The sequence below is a fragment of the Oncorhynchus tshawytscha genome, linkage group LG05 (genome assembly GCF_018296145.1).
Source record: "Oncorhynchus tshawytscha isolate Ot180627B linkage group LG05, Otsh_v2.0, whole genome shotgun sequence".
Lineage (NCBI taxonomy): Eukaryota > Metazoa > Chordata > Actinopteri > Salmoniformes > Salmonidae > Oncorhynchus > Oncorhynchus tshawytscha.
The window spans coordinates 45855-73585 of NC_056433.1; the positions used below are offsets into that span (position 1 = coordinate 45855).

General features: G+C 39.5%; 1 protein-coding gene across 1 annotated transcript; it reads right to left on the reverse strand.

Annotated features, from left to right (window-relative positions):
- LOC112235866 (transcription factor AP-2-delta-like) lies at positions 1-24607 on the reverse strand. The gene is made up of 8 exons (XM_042321295.1): positions 24386-24607; positions 10978-11487; positions 6725-6785; positions 3429-3594; positions 2792-2910; positions 2204-2345; positions 1717-1943; positions 1-170 (listed from the first exon to the last, which is right to left on the reverse strand). The coding sequence occupies exons 1-8, from the start codon at positions 24605-24607 to the stop codon at positions 1-3; spliced, it is 1617 nt and encodes a 538-aa protein (XP_042177229.1).
- Between the last annotated feature and the right edge of the window lie 3124 nt (positions 24608-27731).

The window sequence follows — 27731 nt, forward strand, 5'->3', positions numbered from 1 at the left end:
TTACTCTGTCTTTTCAGCTTTCTCCTCTTTATTGAGCGGTTCGCTGTTTTTACGGGCGTTTCCGGTCTTTTCCGTCTCCTGACCTGAGGTTTTCCCATGGTTCCCAGCGGCAGATTGTTTGTCCAGGAAGTTGAGCATCTCACTGAGAACGGTCTGGAAGGTGCTAAGAGCTGCGCACACCGCCGGAGTCCCAAACCCATGGGTGATCAGACTGGAGAATACACCCACACACATATAAATACACATTATATAACCCTAAACACAGACATTAGTAGTGAAGCTGGTTGAAAGCACTAAGCTGTCTGTTTAAACAACTGGCACACAGCTCAGTCACCTATGCATACCCCACAACACATATCACCAGAGGTCTCTTCACAGTCCCCAAGTCCAGAACAGACTATAGGAGGCACATAGTACTACATAGAGCCATGACTACATGGAACTCTATTCCACATCAGGTAACTGATGCAGCAGTATAATCAGATTTAAAAATAGGTAAAAATACACCTTATGGAACAGCGGGGACTGTGAAGCAACACAAACATAGGCACAGACGCATGCAAACATATGCACTATACACACACATACACATGGATTTTGCGTTGTAGATATGTGGTAGTAGAGTAGGGGCCTGAGGGCACACACTTAATATGTTGTGAAATATGTTATGAACGTATTGTAATGTTTTTTAAATTGTATAACTGGCTTAATTTTCCCGGACCCCAGGAAGACTATCTGCTTCCTTGGTTGCAGCTAATGGGGATCCATAATAAATACAAATGTTATGTGTCACATGCTTGGTAAACAACAGGTAATAATAAATCCACGATGAGTAACGATAACTTGGCTATATACACATGGTACCTGTACTGGGGGCGGCAGGGTAGCCTAGTGGTTAGAGCGTTGGACTAGTAACCGGAAGGTTAACCAGAAGGTTGCAAGTTCAATCCCCCTAGCTGACAAGGTACAAATCTGTTGTTCTGCCCCTGAACAGTTAACCCTAGGCTGTCATTGAAAATAAGAATTTGTTCTTAACTTACTTGCCTGGTTAATTAAAGGAAAAATAAAAAAATAAACTGAGACCATGTGCAGGGGTATGAGGTAATAACTTGGCTATATACACATGGTACCAGTACTGAATCAATGTGCAGGGGTATGAGTTAATTGAGGTAGATATGTACATATAATTAGTAATAAAGTGATAGATAATAAACAGCAGTAGCAATGTATATAATGAGTTAACAAAGTTAGTGCAAAAAGAGTCAATGCAGATGGTAAGTGTAGCTGACTATTTTACTAACTATTTGCTTAACCATTTTACTATTTAGCCATCTTGGGGGTAGAAGCTGTTCAGGGTCCTGTTTATTCCAGACTTGGTGCATCAGTACCGCTTGCAGTGCAGTAGCAGAGACAACAGTCTATGACTTGGGGGGTAGCAGAGACAACAGTCTATGACTTGGGGGTAGCAGAGACAACAGTCTATGACTTGGGGGTAGCAGAGACAACAGTCTATGACTTGGGGGTAGCAGAGACAACAGTCTATGACTTGGGGGTAGCAGAGACAACAGTCTATGACTTGGGGGTAGCAGAGACAACAGTCTATGACTTGGGGGTAGCAGAGACAACAGTCTATGACTTGGGGGTAGCAGAGACAACAGTCTATGACTTGGGGGTAGCAGAGACAACAGTCTATGACTTGGGGGTAGCAGAGACAACAGTCTATGACTTGGGGGTAGAAGCTAACCCTAACCACTAACCCTTGGGTAGCAGAGTGGATTTGACTATTTTTAGGACTTTGCATATTACTGTGTGTGTGTGTGTGTGCGTACCTGAAGTGTGTGAGGTGTCTCTGTATATCCAGGTCCAGTATAGGTGTGGGTCTGGAGGAGCCAAGAGGAGAACGGTCCTGACTCAACAGGTCCTGAAACTCTTTACAGATCTGCCTAAATGTCACAGGTTAGAGGTTAAGGTTTCAGTGTGTGTCTCTGAATTTTTTATTTATTTTCAGAATGAATCAATGAATAAAATGTGTATTTTCATGTCAACTGGCAACCAATCCCATATGGGATTAATTGACACATAAATAAAATAAAGTGCGCATTGAATAAAGAGTGAAAAAAATCTTTATATAAAAGTAAATAAGGGTGTGTGTGTGTGTGTGTGTGTGTGTGTGTGTGTGTGTGTGTGTGTGTGTGTGTCTTACTTGGTGGCCAGCACCATCTTCTTGCGTGCGTTGGTCTCCTTGGGTTCATTGTGTTGACTGGCAAGGTGTTCTCCTACTGCCTTGGTAGGAAACTCTGTCTCACACGTATAACCAAAGTCTCTAGCCAGGTGGAGCGCCTCACCTACAAACACACACACACACACAGATGTTTTATTAGTATAGTCATGAGTTTTACTAGGAGGTGTAGATTGATAGAGGGATGAGTTTTATTAGGTGTAGATTGATAAAGGGATGAGTTTTAATAGGTGTAGATTGGTAGAGGGATGAGTTTTATTAGGTGTAGATTGATAGCGGAGTGAATTTTAATAGGTGTAAATTGATAGAATTATGAGTTTTATTAGGTGTAGATTGATAGAGGGATGAGTTTTATTAGGTGTAGATTGATAAAGGGATGAGTTTTAATAGGTGTAGATTGGTAGAGGGATGAGTTTTATTAGGTGTAGATTGATAGCGGAGTGAATTTTAATAGGTGTAGATTGATAGAGGGATGAGGTTTTTTTAGGTGTAGATTGATGAAGGGATGAGATTTATTAGGTGTAAATTGATAGAGCAATCAGTTATTCCTACCTTCCACCAGAGAGGTGAGGAGTGTAACGTTGGCAGCTTTTCTCCGACCAGCTGGCAGGTTGAGTCCAAGTCGATCCAACTTCTCTCTCAGACAACGACCACCATTCTTAGACTTAGCTCTGCATTAAAAGACATGATCACATCTTCACATCAATACCAAAAATGAATTAACCACTATAAAACATTCCCATTAATTATAATCCACATAATAATTTCCATTCCTTGTTGCTACAGGATTCTTTTTCTGCTGTGAGAAACTGGGTCAAATTAACATAAGGCATCTGTTTATCTCTCAGATATAGGACAGACACTTCAAATCTATTTTCTTTGTATTACTTTTTGCCTATCTGTTTTGCCATGTATGAATGTGTAACCCCAGCATATATAATCACATCACTATCAATGAAACATGAGTATCAACAATACAATACCGATCACTTTCGGAAAAAACCTCATGAGTGTAAAACTGTCATCAGAGCCTAAAATACAAATATGTTTTACTCCATTGTTCGTGTTTTTGTTATCGTGTGTGTGTGTGTGTGTGTGTGTGTGTGTGTGTGTGTGTGTGTGTGTGTGTGTGTGTGTGTGTGTGTGTGTGTGTGTGTGTGTGTGTGTGTGTGTGTGTGTGTGTGTATACCTGCGGAGGATTCCTCCCAGTAGTGAGGCGTTGAGACACTCTGGAGGCGAGAGGCGTCTCTTCACCTCAGCGATGGTGACTTTATATTTGGAGGTTGAGCTCAGGAGGGACAGACGGCCAGGGACAGAGCAGAACAGATCTGTCGGGTTCACCACACAGGTACCTCCTAGACACAACACAGTAACACAATAAATAAACACGTGCGTTCGTGTGCTTGTGTATGTGAGTGTGATAGTCGTGTGTGAAGTCCAGCTGTGTGACAGTTTCCTGCCTGGCCTGTCAGTCAGACTCACGTCTCTGAAAGCTGTGAGTTCACATCATATTAATTCCTCCAAAAATGTTTTGAATCAAAGTAGTTTGTATTTTATGTTGCCACGGGCAATGGAAAAAGAGCTTTTGCCGGTAGTGCGGTGGAGCGCATGGGCCCAGAGGCGATAGCGCTATTTAAGCAGTGGAGAGTAGCCTCGGGCGGCGGCGCGAGCGGCGGCGGGATCACACGCGGAATCAAGCGCCTTTTACAAGTTTGCCACGAAAATTAAAGAAAAAGAGACACGGGCCAAATGTCATTCTCTTCCTATTTTAAAAACAATGTTTAGAGCACCTGTCACAAGACAGCACAGCCCACACAAACCCAGCAGCCGTCTGAGAGAGGGCGCGTGCACGTAGAGGGCACACGTCTGGTGATAAGCTTGATCAGATGCTGAAGGCTTGGTGGGATACTGGTGATTAAAACACAGACACTGCTCTAAGTAGGAGCCGCGTTTCTGGAGACATTTCTTTTGAAAAAGGTTGTGTGAATATTCATGGCGCCAAAGCCGGCGTCAGAAAGAACAACATTAATATGATCTCAGCTGAATTCTGGCCGCGCCGCATTAGCATATCAAAGCGGCCGCCCGAGGCGAGAGAAGCTATCGATACGGGAGCGCGAGGTAAAGCAAAGATTATTGGTTGTGATGGTTGGAGCAGTGGAGCTCGCGGCTAAATCCTGCACACCATTAACCGAAAGTGATAGCGGAGGGATTCCCGTATCAATCCTCCAGAACTCTCCAAAACACAACACCAAGACAGAGTAACACACACACGCACCTGCACTGTTTATTAAACAACTAGATACAGGCTGCTTAGTGGAAAATTACACGTGTGTGTAAAGCTAGAGAATAACAGAAAAATAACGACGTATTTGATAGATAACAGTAACAGATAACAGGTAAAAAATAATACTACAGCAACAGAGAGTGATAAGGTAAACATTTATTTTTTTAATTTTATTTCACCTTTATTGAACCGGGTAGGCTAGTTGAGAACAAGTTCTCATTTACAACTGCGACCTGGCCAAGATAAAGCAAAGCAGTGCGACAAAAACAACAACACAGTGTTACACATAACAAACACAGTCAATAACACAATACAAAAATCTATGTACAAATGTAGAAGAGTAGGGAGGAAGACAATAAATAGGCCATAGAGGCAAAATAATTACAATTTAGCATTAATCCTGGAGTGATAGATGTGGAGATGATGAAATACTGAAAAATACTATCACAGCAACAGATAATATTTATACCTGTTATCACAGCAACAGATAACAGGTAAAAATACTATCACAGCAACAGATAACAGGTCAAAATTCCAGGAAAGCAGTTCGCTCTTTGTTCTCCTTACCAAGCTCGAGCTAAAATGTTGTTGTTTTTTTATCTTATTTTCATTTTTTAAATTTATATTAATTTTACCACGCGGAACATCTGGAAAAGTCTTGTGTCAACACCTTAGTGGATTAAAATCAGCAGAAACAGTATTTCAGAGTTCGAATGATCTCTTTCTACATCATTGGGCTTTATTTCATTATACAGTTAATTTCCAATGTATCAATGATAACAAATAATAAAAACAGTCATAAGTCTTTACTAATGACATCAAAACATATTTCAGTTATTATTGTGAAGGCCAACACAATGAAATTATCAAAACATAATTTGGTTATTACTGTGAAGGCCAACACTATGAAATGATCAAACTCCATTTGCACACACTGTTTATAGATTTTTCTATTGTGTTATTGACTGTACTTTTGTTTATTCCATGTGTAACTCTGTGTTGTTTTTTTGTCGCACTGCTTTGCTTTATCTTGGCCAGGTCGCAGTTGTAAATGAGAACTTGTTCTCAACTCGCCTACCTGGTTAAATTAAGGTGAAATTAAAGAAATAAAGAAGAAATAAAAACATCCTTCAGTTATTACTGTGAAGGATAACACTGTTAAATGATTATTAGCTGTTCTTGCTGGATTGAAAGCACAACTCCAGATGAATTATAATGCCATGTATTCCGCCCGCTCTAGAGCGTAAACTATTTAAAAACGTTTATCTACTATAAGTATGTACTGTATATTTTGCATAAAATAATTTACCAACAGTAACTCTTGAACCGTTCAAGCTAGAGACACCAAACCAATTTTCACATGTTCAGGCTACCTTAAATTCACTTTGATAAACTATAAACAGAGGCAATTGGCATAAATTAGTATTACATTTCATGGATAAAATGCCAAAACTATGGTTTTAGACATTTTAAATGCATTTACAGAAGCAATTAGGGTTAAGTTCTTTGCTCAACGGCACGGATTCAAACCAGCGACTTATTGGTTATTGGCCCAACACTCTTAACCACTAGGCTACCTGCCATCCCATAAACACTTTAAAACAAGCTATCAAGCAAACCACCTTTTTTCAGGATTTTTTTATTAGTTATGTTATTACTGCTTTTACTGTTATTAAAGCTGTAATTATTACTATCAAGCAACTATAACTGTTATTATTGCTGTCATTATAACAATAACTATAACTGTTATTATTCATATTATTGTTTCTTGTTGTTGTTGTTAGGCAATATTATTTTTATTTCTTCTTTTCATTGTTACTTTTCATAATAGAGTTGGTTTGAGAATGACTGATCAGAGGATTATGCACACTCTATTCTACAATGGAAGTTGTACTGAAAGCGTGAAGGAAATCCGACATTACAGCTTCAAGCAGAGTAGAGGAATTGTCTGGTTTGAAGTGAAAGTGCCTGCATGCATGACAGGACATTTCACGTACTAATTTAACAACTTTAAATACAATCTGACAGAAAATGTAAAATAGTACCGTGGTGTGTCATAATATTGGCTAATTCAACAACAATATATTTTCACTTGATTTAGATTCCGTCTTGTCTGCTCGATTCTTCAGTTTACCAGACAGAGAAGGAGATGGGTATTCATGTTAATGTGTGTCTAAAGTGTTTGTTGTAAGGTGCCTTACCTCTTCGGATGACGCCACCTTGGCCATTGAGCATGAGCCCGCACTGCGCCTCGACGGAGCCCTGAAACGGTGTCACATTATTAATAATAACAACAGCAATAATAATAATAATAATAATTGTATGAATAATAACAATGAAGAATGTGGCAGCAAGTAGCCTAGTGGTTAGAGCGTTGGCCTTGTAACCGGAAGGCTGCAAGATCGAATCCCCGAGCTGACAAGATAAACATCTGTCCTTCTACCCCTGAACAAGGCACTTAACCCACTGTTCCTTTAAAATAGAGCCCGTGTTCCTCAGTCATTCTGATACCAGGCTCTGCACGCGGGCACTTTTAACAGGTTTTACATGCTACATTTGTGGTTATGATCGGTAACAACAGGTAGGCGCAGATATCCACACACACACGCCACCGTGAGCTGAGCGTTCTCGCCCATCCTGAAGTTGACGCACTGTGCAGAGCTGAATGTGTCTGTTTTTTGATTCTCATTTGTTTCTCTCTGGACATTATTAATGCATGATTACTATTGTATTTATTTAACTAGGCAAGTCAGTTAAGAACAACTTCTTATTTACAATGATGGCCTAGGAACAAGAACCCCGTTAATCCCCGGTGTGAGCCGCAAGGCGGTCGGGCACAGACACAGCCCTGATTAAAATAAAACACTCGGCTGTCTATCTCACGCCACACGGAACAGGCCGTGTAAGTCTTTTTAACAAACTCTGTCTCTATAGTATATTTTTACTCCGAAGCTAAAGTGATTATAAAATCAATATACAAAACGCAAAGGTCTTGCATACATTAAGTGTCTAACAGGAGAAAGGGTTAGGGTTAGGGAGCCGGGGGAAAGGTGTGGCAGCTCTTTTGTTGAGCATGAAAATCTCTTTATGTTCTCAAAGATGCTATGTCTGTTTCTGCGCTCGTTGGATCAGACCGCATCTGTTCTACTCAGGTTCACGTGCCTTTATTTTCTAAAGAAGGGCGAAGACCTATTCTAATGGGCCGTGTGTGTCCTTCTACCCTTCCTACCAACAGACCACTCACAGGTCTAATAACAATCTACATAACGAAAGTGGCAAAGATGGTGACATATTGAAATATATGAACTTTAAATAAAAACAATATTCTTATAATCAGAATCACAATATCGGTTATCCTCATCACCATCATAGCATAAATAAGAGAACAGGAAAAAAATATGGTAGGCAATTGGATCTAGAACACCATCCCCATTATTATAATAATTATTGTTACAGATCCTACCAGGAGACTATTTTACTATGCTATGGTACGCTATTTTATTAATATTATTAGTAAAGTAGTTATCATATACATCTATATTAATATTATTAGAAAAGTAGTTATCATATACACCTATATTAATATTATTAATAAAGTAGTTATCTTATACACCTATATTAATATTAATGAACTAGTTATCATATACACCTATATTAATATTATTAGTAAAGTAGTTATCATGTAGCCCTATATTAATATTATTAGTAAAGTAGTTATCATGTAGCCCTATATTAATATTATTAGTAAAGTAGTTATCATCGCTGCTGCTGTACATAGTCTATTGGTAAATAGCCCACCCATTTTCACCTACCTCATCCCCATACTGTTTTTATTTATTTACTTGTTCTTTTGCACACCAATATCTCTACCTGTACATGACCATCTGATCATTTATCACTACAGTGTTAATCTGCAAAATTGTAATTATTCGCCTACCTCCTCATGCCTTTTGCACACATTGTATATAGACTCCCCCCTTTGTTTTCTACTGTGTTATTGACTTGTTAATTGTTTATTCCATGTGTAACTCTGTGTTGTCTGCTCACACTGCTATGCTTTATCTTGGCCAGGTCGCAGTTGCAAATGAGAACTTGTTCTCAACTGGCCTACCTGGTTAAATAAAGGTGAAATAAAAAAAATTAAAAAAAATCATGTACACATATATTAATATTATCAGTAAAGTAGTTGTCATATACACCTATATTAATATTATTAGTAAAGCAGTCATCATATACACCTATATTAATATTAATGAACCTGTTAAAATATAAACCTTTATCAATATTAATAAAGTAGTTATCAGTTTAATCTATCAGTAGATGTGCCCTTGACCAAGGAATTTAACCCTAATGTGCTCCAGTGGTGCTGTACTACTATGACTGACCCTGTAAAACAAGACCTATCATACGACTATGACTGACCCTGTAAAACAACACCTGTCATACTACTATGACTGACCCTGTAAAACAACACCTGGCATACTACTATGACTGACCCTGTAAAACAACACCTATCATACTACTATGACTGACCCTGTAAAACAACACCTGTCATACTACTATGACTGACCCTGTAAAACAACACCTATCATACTACTATGACTGACCCTGTAAAACAACACCTATCATACTACTATGACTGACCCTGTAAAACAACACCTATCATACTACTATGACTGACGCTGTAAAACAACACATTAAACCTATCAGGTGTTTGTGACAATAAAATATTTGTTTTATTATTTACAAAAACAAATATAATTAATAATATACATATAAACTTATATTAATATTACGAATCAAGTAGTTAAATAAAAACATATTATTAATCAAGTAGTTATCACATAAACCTATATTAATAGTATCGATCAATTAGTTATAATTTAAACCTATATTAATATTACTTACAAGTAAAGTAGTTCTACAATGGCTCTATATTAATATGATTAATTGAGTAAATATATATTATCCTACCAGTTGAATTACTTCTGGTATCCTAGCAGTTTGGTTGTTCAGTTTAAAACGGAATATTGTAATAAAGGAATGATTTTTCTGTCCCGTGTAGCGTGTTTAACTGGAGCCGCAGCTCAGATGTTGCTGCATAAAGAACCGGTTGATTGACATTAAGTCGGTAATTGGATAAACTACGGTGCTTTATGGGGCTCCCGCGACCCATTGTGCCGCGAACCCGGATCCCTTAATCCGCCTTTCAGAGGAGAGCGACACAGCGGCTTCACACCGCCTCACCAGCCGGACACACACACACACTATTTCTTTACATCTAAAAGAATATTTAAAATATATGTCACGTGCATATGGGGTAAAGTAGAGGGTGGACTGCATAATGGAAGTGGATTTCTCAGATTAACCGTTTAAATGCAGCATTTATTCTATTTCCTTTTGTTCTAGATTACTTCATCTTCATTTGACCCATTTTGATTCAATTTCTCTCCATCGAGTATAATATTAGCCTAATGTAGGTATCGACTGTCATACATGGAATGTTCTGTTTCTATTTTGACTGAACCCTCCTCCTGCTGCTTTTCAAAAGGACTGCAACGCGTGAGAGGGAACAGAGCTGGGCTAGTGTCTGTGTCTGGTAAGGGCGGAGACGGACTCTGACCATAGAGATAGATAGAGGACTCATCTTTGTATCTGTGCCATTATAGCGTATGTGACAGCACCGGCGCCATTGAGACTACATCCATTTTAAAGCAGTACATTTTGTTCTAATTCATTGTCTGATTGTTCCCAACTCATAGGAATCAAGACCCAGTTGACTACTTTAAAATGGTGGAACGCCTCAATGGCAATGTCCATTCTTAAACGGGTTATATACATAGTGAGTACTCTGTCTGTGTGTCTGTGTGTCTGTCTGTGTGTCTGTCTGTCTGTGTGTCTGTCTGTCTCAGTTAGGGCCTGAAAATGACTTTGTAGTTCATTATAGCCAGTGTGGCTATTGGATAAAAAATGTCAGCAGCTGTGTTTAGACTTGGTGTTTGATCAGGATTACAACAGTGGGGGAGAGGAGAAGAGTGGAGAGGAAGGAAGAGGAGCAGAGAGGAGAGGAGGGGAGATGACAGGAGAGGAGAGAGGAGTAAAAATACGGGAGAGGTGTGGAGAGAAGGGGAGAGGAGCAGGGAGTAGGGGAGAGGAGATGATAGGAAGGGAGATGTGAAGAGGGGAGGGAAGAGGAGTGGAGAGGTGTGAAGAGGGGAGGGAAGAGGAGTGGAGAAGTGAGAAGAGGGGAGAGGAGAGGAGAGAAGGGGAGAGGAGCAGGGATTAGGGGAGAGGAGAAGATAGGAGGGGAGGGGAGCAGAAAGGAGTGGAGAAGAGGTGAGAAGTAGGGGAGAGGAGAAGATAGAAGGGTGAGGGGAGGGGAGAGGAGTTGAGAAGAGGGGAGAGGAGTTGAGAAGAGGGGAGAGGAGAGAAGACAAGAGAGGAGAGGAGGTACCTGCAGGTCATCCGCCCCAGGGGCTGGGAGCCCCAGACCTGCCGCAGGCAGCAGCCTCTGGTCGTGGTGCATGCTATACTGTCCACCGTGTGACGTCATCAAAGACAGGTCATGTCGCCGGTAAGCGTCCAGGCAGCCCAACTCGCGTCTCTGCTGATCATCCAGGCACGAGGACTTGAGTGCACGGGCACTGTGCAGGTTGATGAAGTCTGCATCTCCATGTGTTGCATGGTGAATCTGCTGGTAGTACTGCCCGGAGTGGAGAGAGTTGAGGCCATATGCTTCTGGGCCCACGGCTGGGTGGGAGTGCTGGAAGTCATAGTGGAAGGACTGGTGGTGCAGGGGGGTGTACTGGTGGTTGGTTGAGAAGTAGGGCGAGGCGAACTCTGTGGCCGCCGGGGGGTAGGCTGTGAGCGGCGAGGACGAGCTGTAGGCCACCGAAGAGTTGGCGACGCTCTCGAGGCAACCGAGTTGCATCAGACGATAACTGTTGGACCCGTCATGACGTATCTGAGAGGAAGAAAGGAAAGGAAAATCTCAGCAGTGTCATTTCATTTACAATCTCTTTAACCGCCAGCTGTCTCCCAAACATGTTCTCACACACTTTGACACAACTGAAACACACAAGACGCTTAGAAAAAAATACATGAATATGTCATTCCACGAGCCTATGGTGTTTGTATGTGCATGTTGTTCACGGTTCTGTCATGCTGGGTTCATCGTTTTAGAGCTCATGTTGCTCTATTTTTATTTGTATATTATTACTATCGAACTGCGGTCTCAGCTTTACGCGAGCCGGATGGCAGGTGAGTAGGATGAGCCACCATAACGTTCTAATCACTTCTGTTACCGGTTTTACACACAGGAGGCTCATCTGCCTCTCTCTCTCTCCACACTAAAACAACCCCAATTACACAAAGACAGTCCTATCCCGGTCCCACGATATATGAAGCCCTGTTGTCTGGAGACCCATTCACAATGATTTGTACTCTAAATCTGCATGTAGTCTCACAAACAGTTGTGATTAATATAACTGATAGAGAATATTCCTTAATGTTATTTATAATGAAGAATGAAGAAGAGTGATAGTAAATAAATACCTCGGAATCATGGACCAGGCCGGGAAATGTGGCTGACATGTTCTTGCTCCGGTAACCCGCTTGATCAAATAAATGATTTCCGTTAAAATCCCCAAAACGAAAGAAATGTAAAAAGTCCCTGCATAGAGCCGCAGATAGCTGGTGAAACCGGAGCGTTTCCCCTCTGTACCAGTCACACCGGCTGGCGCGCCGATTTTGTACTTGCAGGGTATTTCTGTTGTGATGTCGTCGGTGGTCCCCTGATAATATAGTTAGAAAATTAAGCATCAGCACTGAGGAATGGATGGAGGACAATAGAAGAGCTGCTTCCATCCCAGGAGACAAGGAATACATATTGTATCTTCCCTAATAAGGAACCGACACTCTTTCATCAATTTTTGTGGACATTTTCTCGTTTGTATTTGCTTTCTTCGTTTCACCCACATGGCTTAAACCTAGGCTATTACAACAGGAATTGGATGTTCAACAGAAATGTAAGTTGCTTTTAAAACATCCCCTGGTTTATATATTGATTATTACTTAAAAATCTATTTTCGCTTAAACTAAATGTGTTTAATGTTTTTCATTTTTTCAAACATAGCACTCCATTGCCGAGCACGTCGCCGAATCTCTATTAAACCAATTTTACAACTACTACTATTAGCATATTACGAACTCATTACTAGTACTATCATTATTGATGTTTTATTGTTGTTGTTATCCTTATTATTGGTGTTTAATTATTGCCATTATTGAGTCTATTTACAGACATTTTATTGTGGTTATTATTATTATGCTATCCTCATTGTTTTTAAATCTAATAGACTCGATATTAAACAGTAAAAATATGCTCCAGATGTATTTGGAAATAACGAAGATATTATGTTTTGATCGGAATCATAAATATTGAATGCGTGCACTACCTGGGAAGAAGATCATTTCGTGGAGATTAATAACGAGAAAAATCAGGAGATAATTTCTGCTAACAGCTCTGGATTTCTCTGAGGAATAAACCTCGTTCCTTTTCTCTTATGTCGCTAATGGAACATGGACATTTATAACGTACATTTATAGGTTAACAAAATTGTATTTCACAGTGAATTGTTAAGGCTTTGTGATATAACCAGGGTAAATGTGTGTGTGTGTTTCTGCTCTGCGCTCGGGCGGAAGGGTGATAGGGCTTCAGCTCATGAGAGAAACGGAGACACCGAATCATCTCTTTTCTTTTTCGGCTTGGATATAGCCTCTTCAACCGGTGCTCAAGCGCTGTGTAGAAGTGTCAACGTTGTGTTGCCCTCAAGCAGGTCGAAACAATACTCTGACGCCATTGTGTGAGTGGCGGGCGCATGAATGGAGGTCAGCTTATTATACCGTTTAATATTCGGTTAAGACCGGGAGGCCAGTGCGAGACAGCGGTCAGTATGATGATCTCAACCACCCGCACTCACCTGGAGCCAGTTAGATGGTAAACAGACCGGTAGAGCGAGAGAGAGCGAGAGAAAGTGAAAGAAAGAGCGAGGGAGAGCCTGTTGGTAACAGCCGGTAGAGAGAGAGGATGGAGAGATAGGATGGTCTGCCAGTAGAGAGAGAGAGGATGGTAGAGAGAGAGGAGGGTCTGCTGGTTACTGTCCAGTAGAGAGAGAGGTCTGCCGGTAGAGAGAAGAAGGTAGAGAGAAATGGGGGTTTGCAGGTAAGGGGCTGGTAGAGAGAGAGAGGAAGGTCTGCTGGTAGAGAGAGAGGAGGGATTTGTTACAACACTGTATATATACATAATATGACATTTGTTTTGGAACTTCTGTGAGTGGAATGTTTACTGTTAATTTTTATTGTTTATTTCACTTTTGTATATTATCTACCCCACTTGCTTTGGCAATGTTAACATATGTTTCCCAATAACGCCCCCTGAATTGAATTGAGAGAGGAGTGTAGAGAGGAAAAGATACATGTGGAATAACAGAAGGCTGTGCTTCCGGTCAGGCCCTGCAGCTCTCTGTCTGTCTGCCTCAGTGCTGAACTACTCTAGCAGTCTGTCAGATATAACACACGCACCGAGGGGGAGAGAGGGAGGGTGAGCGAACATTAAGCGAGTCTAAGCGCAACGGCAGAACGGTGCTTTTAGTGTTTTAAAGCCTGGAGCTCTGCTTATTTAACCCGAATTATCGAAATTACTCCAGGAGATGCTAAATCCACCTGCCCACTCCACTCAAAACCGGCAACTTCAACATGCGCGCAGACACGTTAACCAATGTTAAACTTAAACCACGGTTGTGTTTTAACTGCATCGGTGTGATATTTAAATTATGACTTGTGCCATTATAAGAACCAGTCACCACAGACCCCGCTACAGACCGACCGACAGGCAGACCGACAGGCAGACCGGCAGGCAGGCAGACAGGCCCTTAAGACGCCGTTATTTACTCTTAATGTTTAATTAACAAACTATTTCTCCATCTGTTCCTATACAGGTCTCAGGCCTACCCCTAAATAACCACCACAACACTCTCTCATCTCAATAATATTATACTGCATTTCTTCTAAATAATATCATAATTCAAATGAGAAATTATAACCACAAAACAAAATCATGAAACACACACATTATGGAAGGTTTAGCCTAATATATGCTTTTTAATAAAAAATTAAGTTCTCAAGGCCCACAAACCCGTGAGTAAATTAAGTAATTCGATTGTTTTGCCTCGAGGCTTGATGAAGGCCAGTTGTCGCACGTGAGGATTAAGCTTTTCCACCAGGCAGAGCGCGCTGTCTGTGCGCGAGGCACCAGTTGCGCGGTAGACGGTGCTAATAGGGCTTAGCTCGTGGAGCAGCCTCGCGGACAGCGCAGGATGCGCCAGATGCGCAGTGAGTTCGAGCCCAGACCGGATCCATCTGCTCAGAGAGACTAGAGCCCCAACCCTTAGAATCTCAGCGCGGGAGCGAAATTAACACTCAGACACACAGGGTCAAATCATAATATTTACTGTCAAATAGGCTACTATAACTCTATACTATTATACAATAATAACTATCACAGTACAATATATATAGTGTAATATAGTTAACCGTGCCTATCAACATCCAATTGAGGGTGAAATCCGCCTACTCTTCATGATAAATATACTAGCCTATACAGTATATCAGAAATGTACTAGCCTAAACAATATATCATAAATATACTAACCTATACACTATATCATAAATATACTAGCCTATACAGTATATCAAAAATGTACTAGCCTAAACAATATATCAGAAATGTACTAACCTATACACTATATCTTAAATATACTAACCTATACACTATATCTTAAATATACTAGCCTATCATACATATACTAACCTATACGCTTTTAGAGTAAAATGTAGACCTACTTGAAAGAAAATCTCACCACTTTGATTGGAGAGTGATGAAGACCCTGTTAAAGCATTTTAATGTTGTCTCTTAGATGAGACACTACTACCATCTTGTCTTCAGCGTCTTGAGGTTGTTTTCTGTGCTTCCATTGGGACTAGAATCTAATCTAAATATTCACGTGAAAGAAGCATTTACAGACCACTATTGTGAAAAACTCTGTGAAAACCTATAGGCCTTGTTGGAGATTTGGGATGATTTTTGTTGTACTTCCACAACACATCCAGCATAGGTATAATTCTATAAAAATATTGCAATGTTTATAAATCAAGTTTAACCGTAATTGTGCAGGCTTTGGAGCTGGTTTAGCTTATATGGTTTTGTCAATATGTCAATGTGCTTGTATCGGTCCCAATTCAAATTAACCTGAAATATATATATATTTTTAAGAAATGCCAGATGGTTTCCTCTTGACGTCCTTTCTCCTCTCTTGCTCCCTGTTTATCTCTACGCAGGTTCTTTCTCAATAGGATTATAGGCCTACTGAAGTTTGTTTCCAGCAGTGGATTTCAGATAATAGAGGAAGTGCAAATGCTTCACGTGAGCAGGTTATATATCAATGCAATGCTGAATTTGTTTATTGTTATTCATTGAACTTATTTGACAGAGACAGTACAAATCAATCCACATTTTATCACACCAATGTCAATATGTATCAATTTAAAGCTAATTCTCACCAGTCGAGCAAGTTCAAATTAGCCTATATCAACAATATGTTAACAATTTGATCAATCAACAATATCGACAACAATTGCATACAAATACTACTACTAAAGCAGACAACATCACAATCCAAGAAAAAAAATACACATTTAAGAAAATATTTAAAATTAATAATTTCTAGAATAGCTATTTTAAGGGATGCAGGCCTACAGGTTGGATATTAATGTGTTGTATTGCACGATGTGCTTGAGGTCTGTTTTGTTCTGTGGATTGTGTTATGTTGAGAACTGTTGTGTTGAGGACTGTTGTGTCGAGAACTGTGGTGTGTGCATGTGGCAAAGTTGTTGTAAACAGTCGGACACCGAACTCATAAGGCCGTGAGCGTCTGTTACCTTTCCACCGCTAGCCACTATAAAAGTCTCGGTCAGAGTCTCAATTATCACTTTAAGGCGACATAACAACCGTCATGACAACAGCCTGGTACTGACCTACATAGTACAGTAATGGGATGTTAGCCAGGTTGCTAAAATGGAAGAGGAGGAGGAGGAGGAGGGAGGGGGGGATCAGAATCAATGCCTGGTTTATTTACAGATTTAAACAACGTCTATTTCACAGAGCAATAGGTGTGGGGCAGGAAACAGTGGTCAGTATTTAAATGAAGCCTGTAGCCAAGAGGCCAGAGCCCATTCAAACAAACAGGCGTTACGGTCTTCTAATATGGCTGTAGTATTTACAACATTAGCAATGCACTATTTACACACACTAACAGCCCAAACATAAACACATAGGCCTACAGATTGTAATGTCTCATTAATAGTGTAGTTTCTGGCTTTTATTTGTAATTAGGATGTTTTATTGTTTTAATCAATAACTATAATTGTGCTGTAGATTTAGTTAAAACTCTTGGTTCATGCCTCTCAACTCCATCCCAGCCTACCCTCATTCTTCACCCTAACCCCTACCCTCACCCCTCCCCCTTACCGCCAACCCATGGGCTACCTCTCACCCCTCACCTGTACCCCTCAGTCATAGGCTATCCCTCAGTCATAGTCTCATACCCATAAAGTTATCATGTAGTCTTTATAAGGAGCTGCCTGTAAGCCCGGGCAGCCAGCTGGTCATGGCCCGGTCAAAGTGCTGTGTTTCTGAAGACACTCCGGAATGAAGGTATATTGGGTTACATCTAACAATATATTAATTTGAAACCTCCTAGTTAAAAAGGCGTAAATTTATAATTTTGTTGTGTAACCTTTTATTTGAAGTCAGTTTTAAGCACAAATTCTTAATTACAATGACGGGCCTACCCTGTCAGTTAAATAGGCTTTAAAAATCAACTGTTCAGGCAGGACAGAAAGGTAAATAGTCCAGAGGTCCACTAAAATCCCTTAACATATAGATTAACCATATAGATTAACCCTATACTGTTAAACATATAGATTAACCCTACAGACTAACCCTATACTGTTAAACATATAGATTAACCCTACAGACTAACCCTATACTGTTAAACATATAGATTAACCCTACAGACTAACCCTATACTGTTAAACATATAGATTAACCCTACAGACTAACCCTGTAATGTTTAACATTATACGGTTAATCTATATGTTTAACATATAGACTACCTGTAATGCGTCTGTGTGTAGCTGGTGAGATGAGTCGGGCGCAGGACAGCAGATATGAGTAATGAAAGCAATTTTCCTCAATAATATAACAATACACGTCGAATAAATACAAGGTCACAAATACGGACAGCAATACAATAAACAATTACTCACAAACAAACAATGGGGAACAGAGGGTAAATAATGAACAAGTAATTGGGGAATTGAAACCAGGTGTGTAAGACAAAGACAAAACAAATGGAAAATGAAAAGTGGATCAGCGATGGCTAGAAGGCCGGTGACATCGACTGCCGAACGCAGCCCGAACAAGGAGAGGGACCTACTTCGGTGGAAGTCGTGACACTACCCTACAGACTAACTCTGCATTGTTAAAAATATATATTAACCTTATACTGTTACATTTATAGACACCCACATTGACTTACCCTACAATGTTAAACGCATAGACTAACCCCATAGACTAACCCTGCAATGTTAAAAATATAGATTAACCATATAGTGTTAAACATATAGACTAACCATATACACTAACCCTGTACTGTTAAACATATAGACTAACTCTATAGACGAACCCTATACTGTTAAACATATATACTATAACAGTATAGGGTTAGTCTATATGTTTAACAGTATAGGGTTAGTCTATAGGGTGGTCTATATGTTTAACCATATAGGTTTAGTCTATATTGTTAGTCTATAAATGTAACATTATAAGGTAGTCTATATGTTTAACAGTATAGGGTTAGTCTATATATTTAATAGTAAACATATAGACCACCCTATATACTAACCCTATACTGTTAAACATATAGACTAATCATATAGACTAACCTTATACTATTAAACATATAGACTAACCCTATATATTAAACATATAGACTAACCCTATATACTAAACATATAGACTAATCCTTTATACTAAACATATAGACAAACCCTGTAGTCTAACCCTATAGACCAACACTATACTCCTATACCATAGTGCCCTCAAAACCCGTCACTCAGCTAAGGACCATGGCACTGAACACCTCCCGCTGCAACTGGATCAAATCAAAATCAAATACAATTTTATTTTTCACATTCGCCGAATACAACAGTTGTAGACCTTACATTGAAATGCTTACTTAACCAACAATGCAGTTCAAGCAATGTATCTAAGAAAATTGTTTGCGATGTTGTCGGAAATAACTCCTGTGGTTAGGGTGAATCCCATCTCTTTTTAAAGGTGATGGTTGCTCCCACAGCAAATCAAAGTTGTCACAAAAATAGACATTCCTGTCATTGCAAATTTTTTCATGTACTTGTTCAGGGCAGAGTCGGCTAAAACGTTCTGAACATCTTTGGTAGCATGGGAGGGGGCCAGAGATAATTATTCTCTTCCCTGTGCTAGTGAGGGTGTTAGATGTTTTTTCTGTAGTCCTCCCTAAGTTCCTCAGATCGTCTAAAACTAAAGGTCGTTAAAAAATACGTGAGTGAAGATGGTGTCAATATTGGAGTATCGCCTTGCGAGTGTCCTGTCTCCCGTGGGTCGCGGAGTTGTGCTGAACATCTGTCCGTTGATTGGGACAGATCAATGCCGCCCAACTCACTGGCAAGTTTGCTATAGGAGGCATTTAAAACTGAGATTTGGTTTTCCTGGGTTACAGCAAGTTTGGTGTACTTAGAAAGCAGGATTTCCTTTTCTCTCAGCCGAGCTAACAGCCGGGGGATCTCTTTCTAAGATGCTGGATGGTGGTGTATTTAGGGCAGACAAATCCCTGTCCATTTTCCAGTTGCACCTTATCTTCATCTTGTGATTGTGTGGAAAACATCTCACTCCTGACATTTGTGCCCAGCTGTGAACAAACTAGCACTGCTAGTGTTAGCCTGCTCTGCTTTCATGATGGCTAGTATTTAACTGATACTTAACAGGAATCCGGAACACAAACTTGTAGTCCCAGCCATAAATGCTGACCTCGTTGCGGAATCCATAGCAATACAAACTTTAGCTATGTTTTAAAAATGTTTTAATTTAAACTATTTCATAAAAACAACAAACCGAGTGTAGACAGTAAACTGTTATGTTGCGCGCTTTGATGACATCTGTTGCGTTATGACTTCTAGAGGCCTTGTAGCGTCAAAATAAGTGACCAAACTATATTGCTACTTCTGGGAAATAAATTGACTAACCCTATAGACTAACCCTATAGACCAACCCTATACTGTTAACCATATATACTAACCCTATACTGTTAACCATGTAGACTAACCCTATACTGTTAACCATATAGACTAACCCTATGCTGTTAACCATATAGACTAACCCTATAGACTAACCCTATACTGTTAACCATGTAGATTAACCCTATACTGTTAACCATACAGACTAACCCTATAGAATAACCCTATACTGTTAACCATATGTACTAACCCTATACTGTTAACCATATATACTAACCCTATACTGTTAACCATGTAGACTAACCCTATACTGTTAACCATATAGACTAACCCTATGCTGTTAACCATGTACGTAGATGAACCCTATACTGTTAACCCTATAGACAAACCCTATACTGTTAACCATATAGACTAACCCTATACTGTTAACCATGTAGATTAACCCTATACTGTTAACCATATAGACTAACCCTATACTGTTAACCATACAGACTAACCCTATAGACTCACCCTACGCTGCCTGTGACTGGAACGAATTGCAAAAATCGCTGAAGTTGGAGACTTTTATCTCCCTCACCAACTTCAAACATCAGCTATCTGAGCAGCTAACCGATCGCTGCAGCTGTACATAGTCTATTGGTAAATAGCCCACCCATTTTCACCTACCTCATCCCCATACTGTTTTTATTTATTTACTTTTCTGCTCTTTTGCACACCAATATCTCTACCTGTACATGACCATCTGATCATTTATCACTCCAGTGTTAATCTGCAAAATTGTAATTATTCGCCTACCTCCTCATGCCTTTTGCACACATTGTATATAGACTCCCCCCTTTGTTTTCTACTGTGTTATCGACTTGTTAATTGTTTATTCCATGTGTAACTCTGTGTTGTCTGCTCACACTGCTATGCTTTATCTTGGCCAGGTCGCAGTTGCAAATGAGAACTTGTTCTCAACTAGCCTACCTGGATAAATAAAGGTGAAATAAAAAAAATAAAAAAATAAAAAAAATAACAGATGGAATGTAGTTGGTATGTAGTTATGCAGTTGGTATAACAGATGAAATGTAGTTGGTATGTAGTTGGTATAACAGATGGTATGTAGTTGGTATGTAGTTATGTAGTTGGTATAACAGATGGTATGTAGTTGGTATAACAGATCGTATGTAGTTGGTATAACAGATGGTATGTAGTTGGTATGTAGTTGGTATAACAGTTAGCCTACCTGGTTAAATAAAGGTGAAATAAAAATAAAAAACTGTTAACCATATAGACTAACCCCATTAACTAACCCTATACTGTTAACCATACAGACTAACCCTATAGACTCACCCTACACTGTTCACCATATAGACTAACCCCATTAACTAACCCTATACTATTAACCATACAGACTAACCCTATAGACTCACCCTATACTTTTTTTAAGGGTGGATCAGCTTAATATTGCGGAAAGATTGTTTCTTCCATCAATGTAATTGTATGCATAATTTCCAATCCCCCTTATATATTTTTTTGGTAAATATATCCATATACATACATATACACATACCTATATAGATATACATACTTTTTTAAGGATATACCTTTACTATTCATCGCAAACCCTACCACCCTTCCCCCAATTGGAGTAAACTAATAAACACTTAGGCTTCTATCTTCAGTTTATACATCTTATACACATTTTACAGACACAATCTATTTTACAATAGTTCTATTTCTTTTCTTTTATTCCGTCCTCTATTACTGATGTCCATCCAGTTTGATTTCTATTTGTAACTGTGCTATTTCACAAAATTTCTCAACCTATATACATTTTACAGATCCCATATGTTTTACATTGGTTATCTTGTTATTAGTCCCCCCATTCAACCCCTACCAACTATCTCTCAACATCCTCCATTTTGAATTTGTATTTGCCATATATTTCTCTATTGTGCTGTGATGCTTCACAAAAGTACTGAAATGTTCTATTCTCATAGCTTCTACAGATTTTAAATTAAAAATAAACATTTTTGCTAAAATAATAATTATTTTATGGATTGAATGACTATGGCTTTTCAAATCACCCAGTATTGCTATCTGCAGCATTAGTTCTAGGCAAATGTTGCAATTCTTCAGCCATTCCTGGACCAATGACCAAAAACGAGCTACAATACCAAAATAAATGATCTAATGACTCTGCCTCCTCACAGCAAAATCTTCAGAACTGAGAAGATTGTATCCCCCATATATATAACATTCTATTGGTTGCAATAATTTTGTATAGTAATTTAAATGGAAGAATTAGAGGTTTTGAATCCTGTGTTGTTTTGTGTATCAATTCATAAACCATGTACCATGGAATGGGTATATCGAAAATCTCTTCCCAACTATTTTGCAATTTATATGGCACCGCTGTCAGTTTTTTGGTCCTTAAATGAAATTGGTATATGTTTTTATATATCACACTTTTCTTTAACCATTTATGTTCTTTAATACAGTGCCGACATACAAGTTCCTTACTTTTTTCCACTTTTACTTGCCTCTTAAAGTTTTGTGGTAATGCTGCAATTAATGGTTGTAATTTTGGGTAGAGCAGACATTTCCATATGCCTGTGTTAGCTGCATGTATGACATAACTCCACCAGTCCTAATTGTGATATCATTCACTAAAATTATACCTTTTTTAAAAAATTAATTTGAAAAATATGTTTTTTTTTCTATTAGTATATTTGAGTTTAACCACAATATTTGTTGCATTATTTGTTCTGTCTTTTCAGGTGGATTAAACTGAAATTGTAACCAACTTTATAAGGCTGGTTTAAAAAATAATGATATTTTGGAGATTATTTCCTTTTCAAACAACCGAAATTGAGCAGGTGTAATCTGAATAAAGGGAAAAAGGCCCTTCCTGAATATAGGATGAGACATTCATACCAATCTACTAGAGAACCAGTTTGGATTTAAGTATAACTTTTGTATGACTGATGCCTTTAGTGAGAGGTCTAATGCTTTAATATTTAATAATTTCTGCCCTCCGAATTCATATTCGTTATATAAATAGGCCCTTTTAATTTTGTCTGGCTTTCCGTTCCAAATAAAATTGAATATTTTTTGTTCATATAATTTAAAAAGCAGGTCACTAGGTGTAGGCAAAACCATAAGCAATAGGTAAACTGTGATATGACTAAAGAGTTAATTGGGGTGATTTTTCCACAAATAGACTGGTATTTCCCTTTCCATGATAGCAGGATTTTATCAATTTTTGCTAACTTTTTATAAAAATGTATTGGAGTGAGATCATTTATTTATTTCGGGATTTGTATACCGAGTATATCCACATCTCATTCAGAACATTTAATTGATAAACTACATGGTATTGTAAAATTAGCATTTTTTGTGATCCAATACGTAATATAGTCAACATAGTCGACACTTATCATACTTTGGTTTTAATCCATAGAGAATAGCAAAAGTATCTAGATCCTCTATGAGGCCATGGAGAGATTCTAATTGTGGTTTTAAAAGAAAACATGAATCATCAGCGTACAATGACACCTTAGTTTTTAAGCCACGGATTTCTAAACCCTTAATATTATTGTTTGATCTAATTTTAACAGCTAACATTTCGATGGCAATAATAAATAGATATGCTGATAGTGGATTACCTTGTTTTACTCCTCTAGATAGTTTCAAACTTTCTGAGATGTAGCCATTATTTACTATTTTACACCGAGGGTTACTATACATAACTTTAACCAATTTTAATAGAGATTTACCTAAATTGAAATATTCTAGGCATTTATATAAAAACTACAGTCATACTTTATCAAAAGCCTTTTCAAAATCAGCTATGAATACCAGGCTTGGTTTTCAGATTCTTCATAGTGCTCTACTGTTTTCAGTACATGTCTTATATTATCTCCAATGTATCATCCATGTAAAAAACCTGTCTGATTAGGATGACTAATATATCTGACAATACTTTTTTATATTCTATGCGCCAAGCATTTTGCTAGGATTTTTGCATCTCCAATTTTTTTAAATTATAGACTAACCCTATAGACTCACACTATACTGTTAACCAAAAAGACTAACCCTATTGTCACGATTGTTATAATGAGTGGACCAAAGTGCAGCGTGATCTGGGTTCCACATCTTTTTATTATTAAGTGAAACTCACAGCAAAACAAAACAATAAATCTCAAACGAAAAGTGAAGCTTACAATAGTGCTAACAGGCAACTATACATAGTCAAGATCCAACAAAACACAAAGGGGGAATGGCTGCCCAATGATCCCCAATCAGAGACAACGATAAACAGCTGCCTCTGATTGGGAACCAAACCAGGCCAACATAGAAATATAAATCACCTAGATGACCCACACTAGTCACACCCCGACCTAACCAACATAGAGAATATAAAGCTCTCTATGGTCAGGGCGTGACAGACTCAATAGGGGAGGGTCCGGGTGGGTGTCTACCATTGGGGGCGGCTCCGGAGCGGGGCGACGTACCCACTCTGCTCGCGGATACGTCATCTCCAATGGTGGCTCTGGTGCGGGGATCGTCGATGGATGCTCCGGACCGTGGATTGTCGCCGGAGGAACCGGACCATGGGTCGTCGCCAGGGGCTCCGGACCGTGGATCATCACCGGAGGAACCGAACCGTAGATCGTAGCCGGAGGAACCGGACCGTGGGTCATCGCCGGGGACTCCGGACCGTAGATCATCACCGGAGGCTCCGGACTGGGAACCCTGACAGGATTCTCTGGACCGAGAACCCTCACTAGAGGCTCTGGATCGGGAACCCCTGCTGGAGGCTCTGGACCGCAGACCATCGCTGGAGGCTCTGGACCACGGACCGTCTCAGGAGGTTCCGGACCGTGGACCGTCTCAGGAGGTTCCGGACCGTGAAACGTTGCCGGAAGCTCCGGACCGGGAACGTCGCCGGAAGCTCCGAACCGGGAACTGTAGCCGGAAGCTCCGGACCGGGAACTATCGCCGGAAGCTCAGGACCGGGAACTGTCGCCGGAAGCTCCGGACCGGGAACTGTCGCCGGAAGCTCTGGACTGGGAACTGTCTCCGGAAGCTTGGTGCGTGGGGCCGGCACTGGTGGTACCGGGCTGGTGACATGCACCACAGGATGAGTGCGGGGAGGAGGTACAGTACGCACTGGGCTGTGCAGGCACACTGGGGATACAGCGCGTAGAGCCGGCGCAGGATATTCTGGACCGAGAAGGCGCACTGGAGACCAGGCGCGCTGAGCCCAGGCGCGCTGAACCCATCCTGGACAGATACCCACTTTAGCACGATGAGTGCGGGGAGCTGGCACAGAACGCACCAGGTTGTGAATGCGCAGTGGAGACACAGTGTTTATCACTTCAAAACATGATGCCTGACCGGTCACACGCTCCCCACGGTGAGTATGGGGAGTTGGCTCTGGCTCACTCCCCTCAACTTTTGCTGCCCACTCCTCGCTCTGACTCACCCCTCATTGTCGCCAACCACTCCGTGTGCCACCCCAAACATTTTTGGGAGGGGGGCTTACTTTTGAGAACCCTGGCGTCTTCATTGTTGTTCCCTCGTTGCCTCTGCCTGCTTCCACGGCAGGCTTCTATCTCCTGCCATAATTTCTTCCCATGTCCAGGATGTCCTCCACTCCCGGCTTTCCTCCTGGGCACGCTGCTTGGTCCGTTGTTGGTGGGATCTTCTGTCACGATCGTTATAATGAGTGGACCAAAGTGCAGCGTGATCTGGGTTCCACATCTTTTTATTACTAAGTGAAACTCACAGCAAAACATCTCAAACAAAACGTGAAACTGACAATAGTGCTGTTAACCATGAACTGATAACCATATAGACAAACCCTACACTGTTAAACATGTAGACTAACCCTATAGTCATCTAACATATAGACTAACCCTATAGTCATCTACCCTATAGACTAACCCTATTGTCATCTAACATATAGACTAACCCTATAGTCATCTACCATATAGACTATCCCTATACTGTTAAACATATAGACTAACCCTATACGGTTAACAATATGGACTAACCCTATACTGTTAAACATATAGACTAACCCTACTATAGACTAACCATAAACTGTTAGCCCTACATACTAACCCTAAACAGTTAACAATATAGACTAACAATATACTCCTATGTTATATAGACTAACCTTTTACATTTAAACATAGAAACTAACACTATATTGTTAAATATATAGACATACTCTATACAATGAAACAAGTAGACTAACCCTATAGACTAACCATATACTCCTATACCATATAGACTAATCATTTACATTTAAACATAGAAACTAACCCTACACTGTTAACCATATAGATTGACCCTATACTGTTAAACATATAGATTAACCCTACACGGTTAACCATATAGATTAACCCTATACTGTTAACCATATAGATTAACCCTACACTGTTAACCATATATACTAACCCTATAGACTAATCCTTTACATTTAAACATAGAAACTAACCCTACACTGTTAACCATATAGATTAACCCTATACTGTTAAACATCTAGATTAACCCTTTAGTCATCTACCATATATACTAACCCTATAGTCATCTACCATATATACTAACCCTATAGTCATCTACCATATAGACTAACCCTATAGTCATCTACCATATAGTCTAACCCTATAGTCATCTACCTTATAGTCTAACCCTATAGTCATCTACCACATAGACTAACCCTATAGTCATCTACCCTACATACTAACCCTGTACTATTAAAATGATACACTTACACGATAATGTTAAACATAAAGACTAACACTATAGACCAACTCTATACTATTAAACATATAGACTAACGTTATACTATTAAACATATAGACTCTACCTATCAACCCGCCCTATGCTGGTAAACATACAGATTTACGTTATACTATTTAACATATAGACTAACCTTATACCATTTAACATATAGACCAACACTATAGAGGGCGGCAGGTAGCCTAGTGGTTAGAGCATTGGACTAGTGACCGTGAGGTTGCAATATTGAATTCCCGAGCTGACAAGGTAAAAAACTGCCCTTCTGCCCCTGAACAAGGCAGTTAACTCACTGTTCCTAGGCCGTCATTGTAAATAAGAAAATTATTATTTACTGACTTGCCTAGTAAAGTTTAAAAAACTAGACCAACCCTAAACTCCTATACAAAATAGCCTGAACCTTTCTTTTTAAACAAATAGACAAACCCTATATTGTTAATAATACAGATTAACCCTATAGACAAACATATACTGTTAACCCTACAGATGAACCCTATACTGTTAAAGATATAGACTAACCATTTACTGTTAAACCTATAAACTAAAACTATACTGTTAACCATATAGACTAAATCTGTTCTGTTAAACATATAGAGTAACCATAGACTTTTAACCCTACAGACTAACCCTATAATGTTAACCCTACAGACTGACCCTATACTGGAAACAATATAGACTAACACTATACTGTTAAACACATAGACTAACCATGTAGACCAACTCTATACAAATAAACGTATACAGTGGGGCAAAAAAGTATTTAGTCAGCCACCAATTGTACAAGTTCTAGCACTTAAAAAGATGAGAGAGGCCTATAATTTTCATCATAGGTACACTTCAACTATGACAGACAAAATGAGAAAAAGAAATCCAGAAAATCACATTGTAGGATTTTTAATGAATTTATTTGCAAATTATGGTGGAAAATAAGTATTCGGTCAATAACAAAAGTTTATCTCAACACTTTGTTATATACCCTTTGTTAGCAATGACAGAGGTCAAATGTTTTCTGTAAGT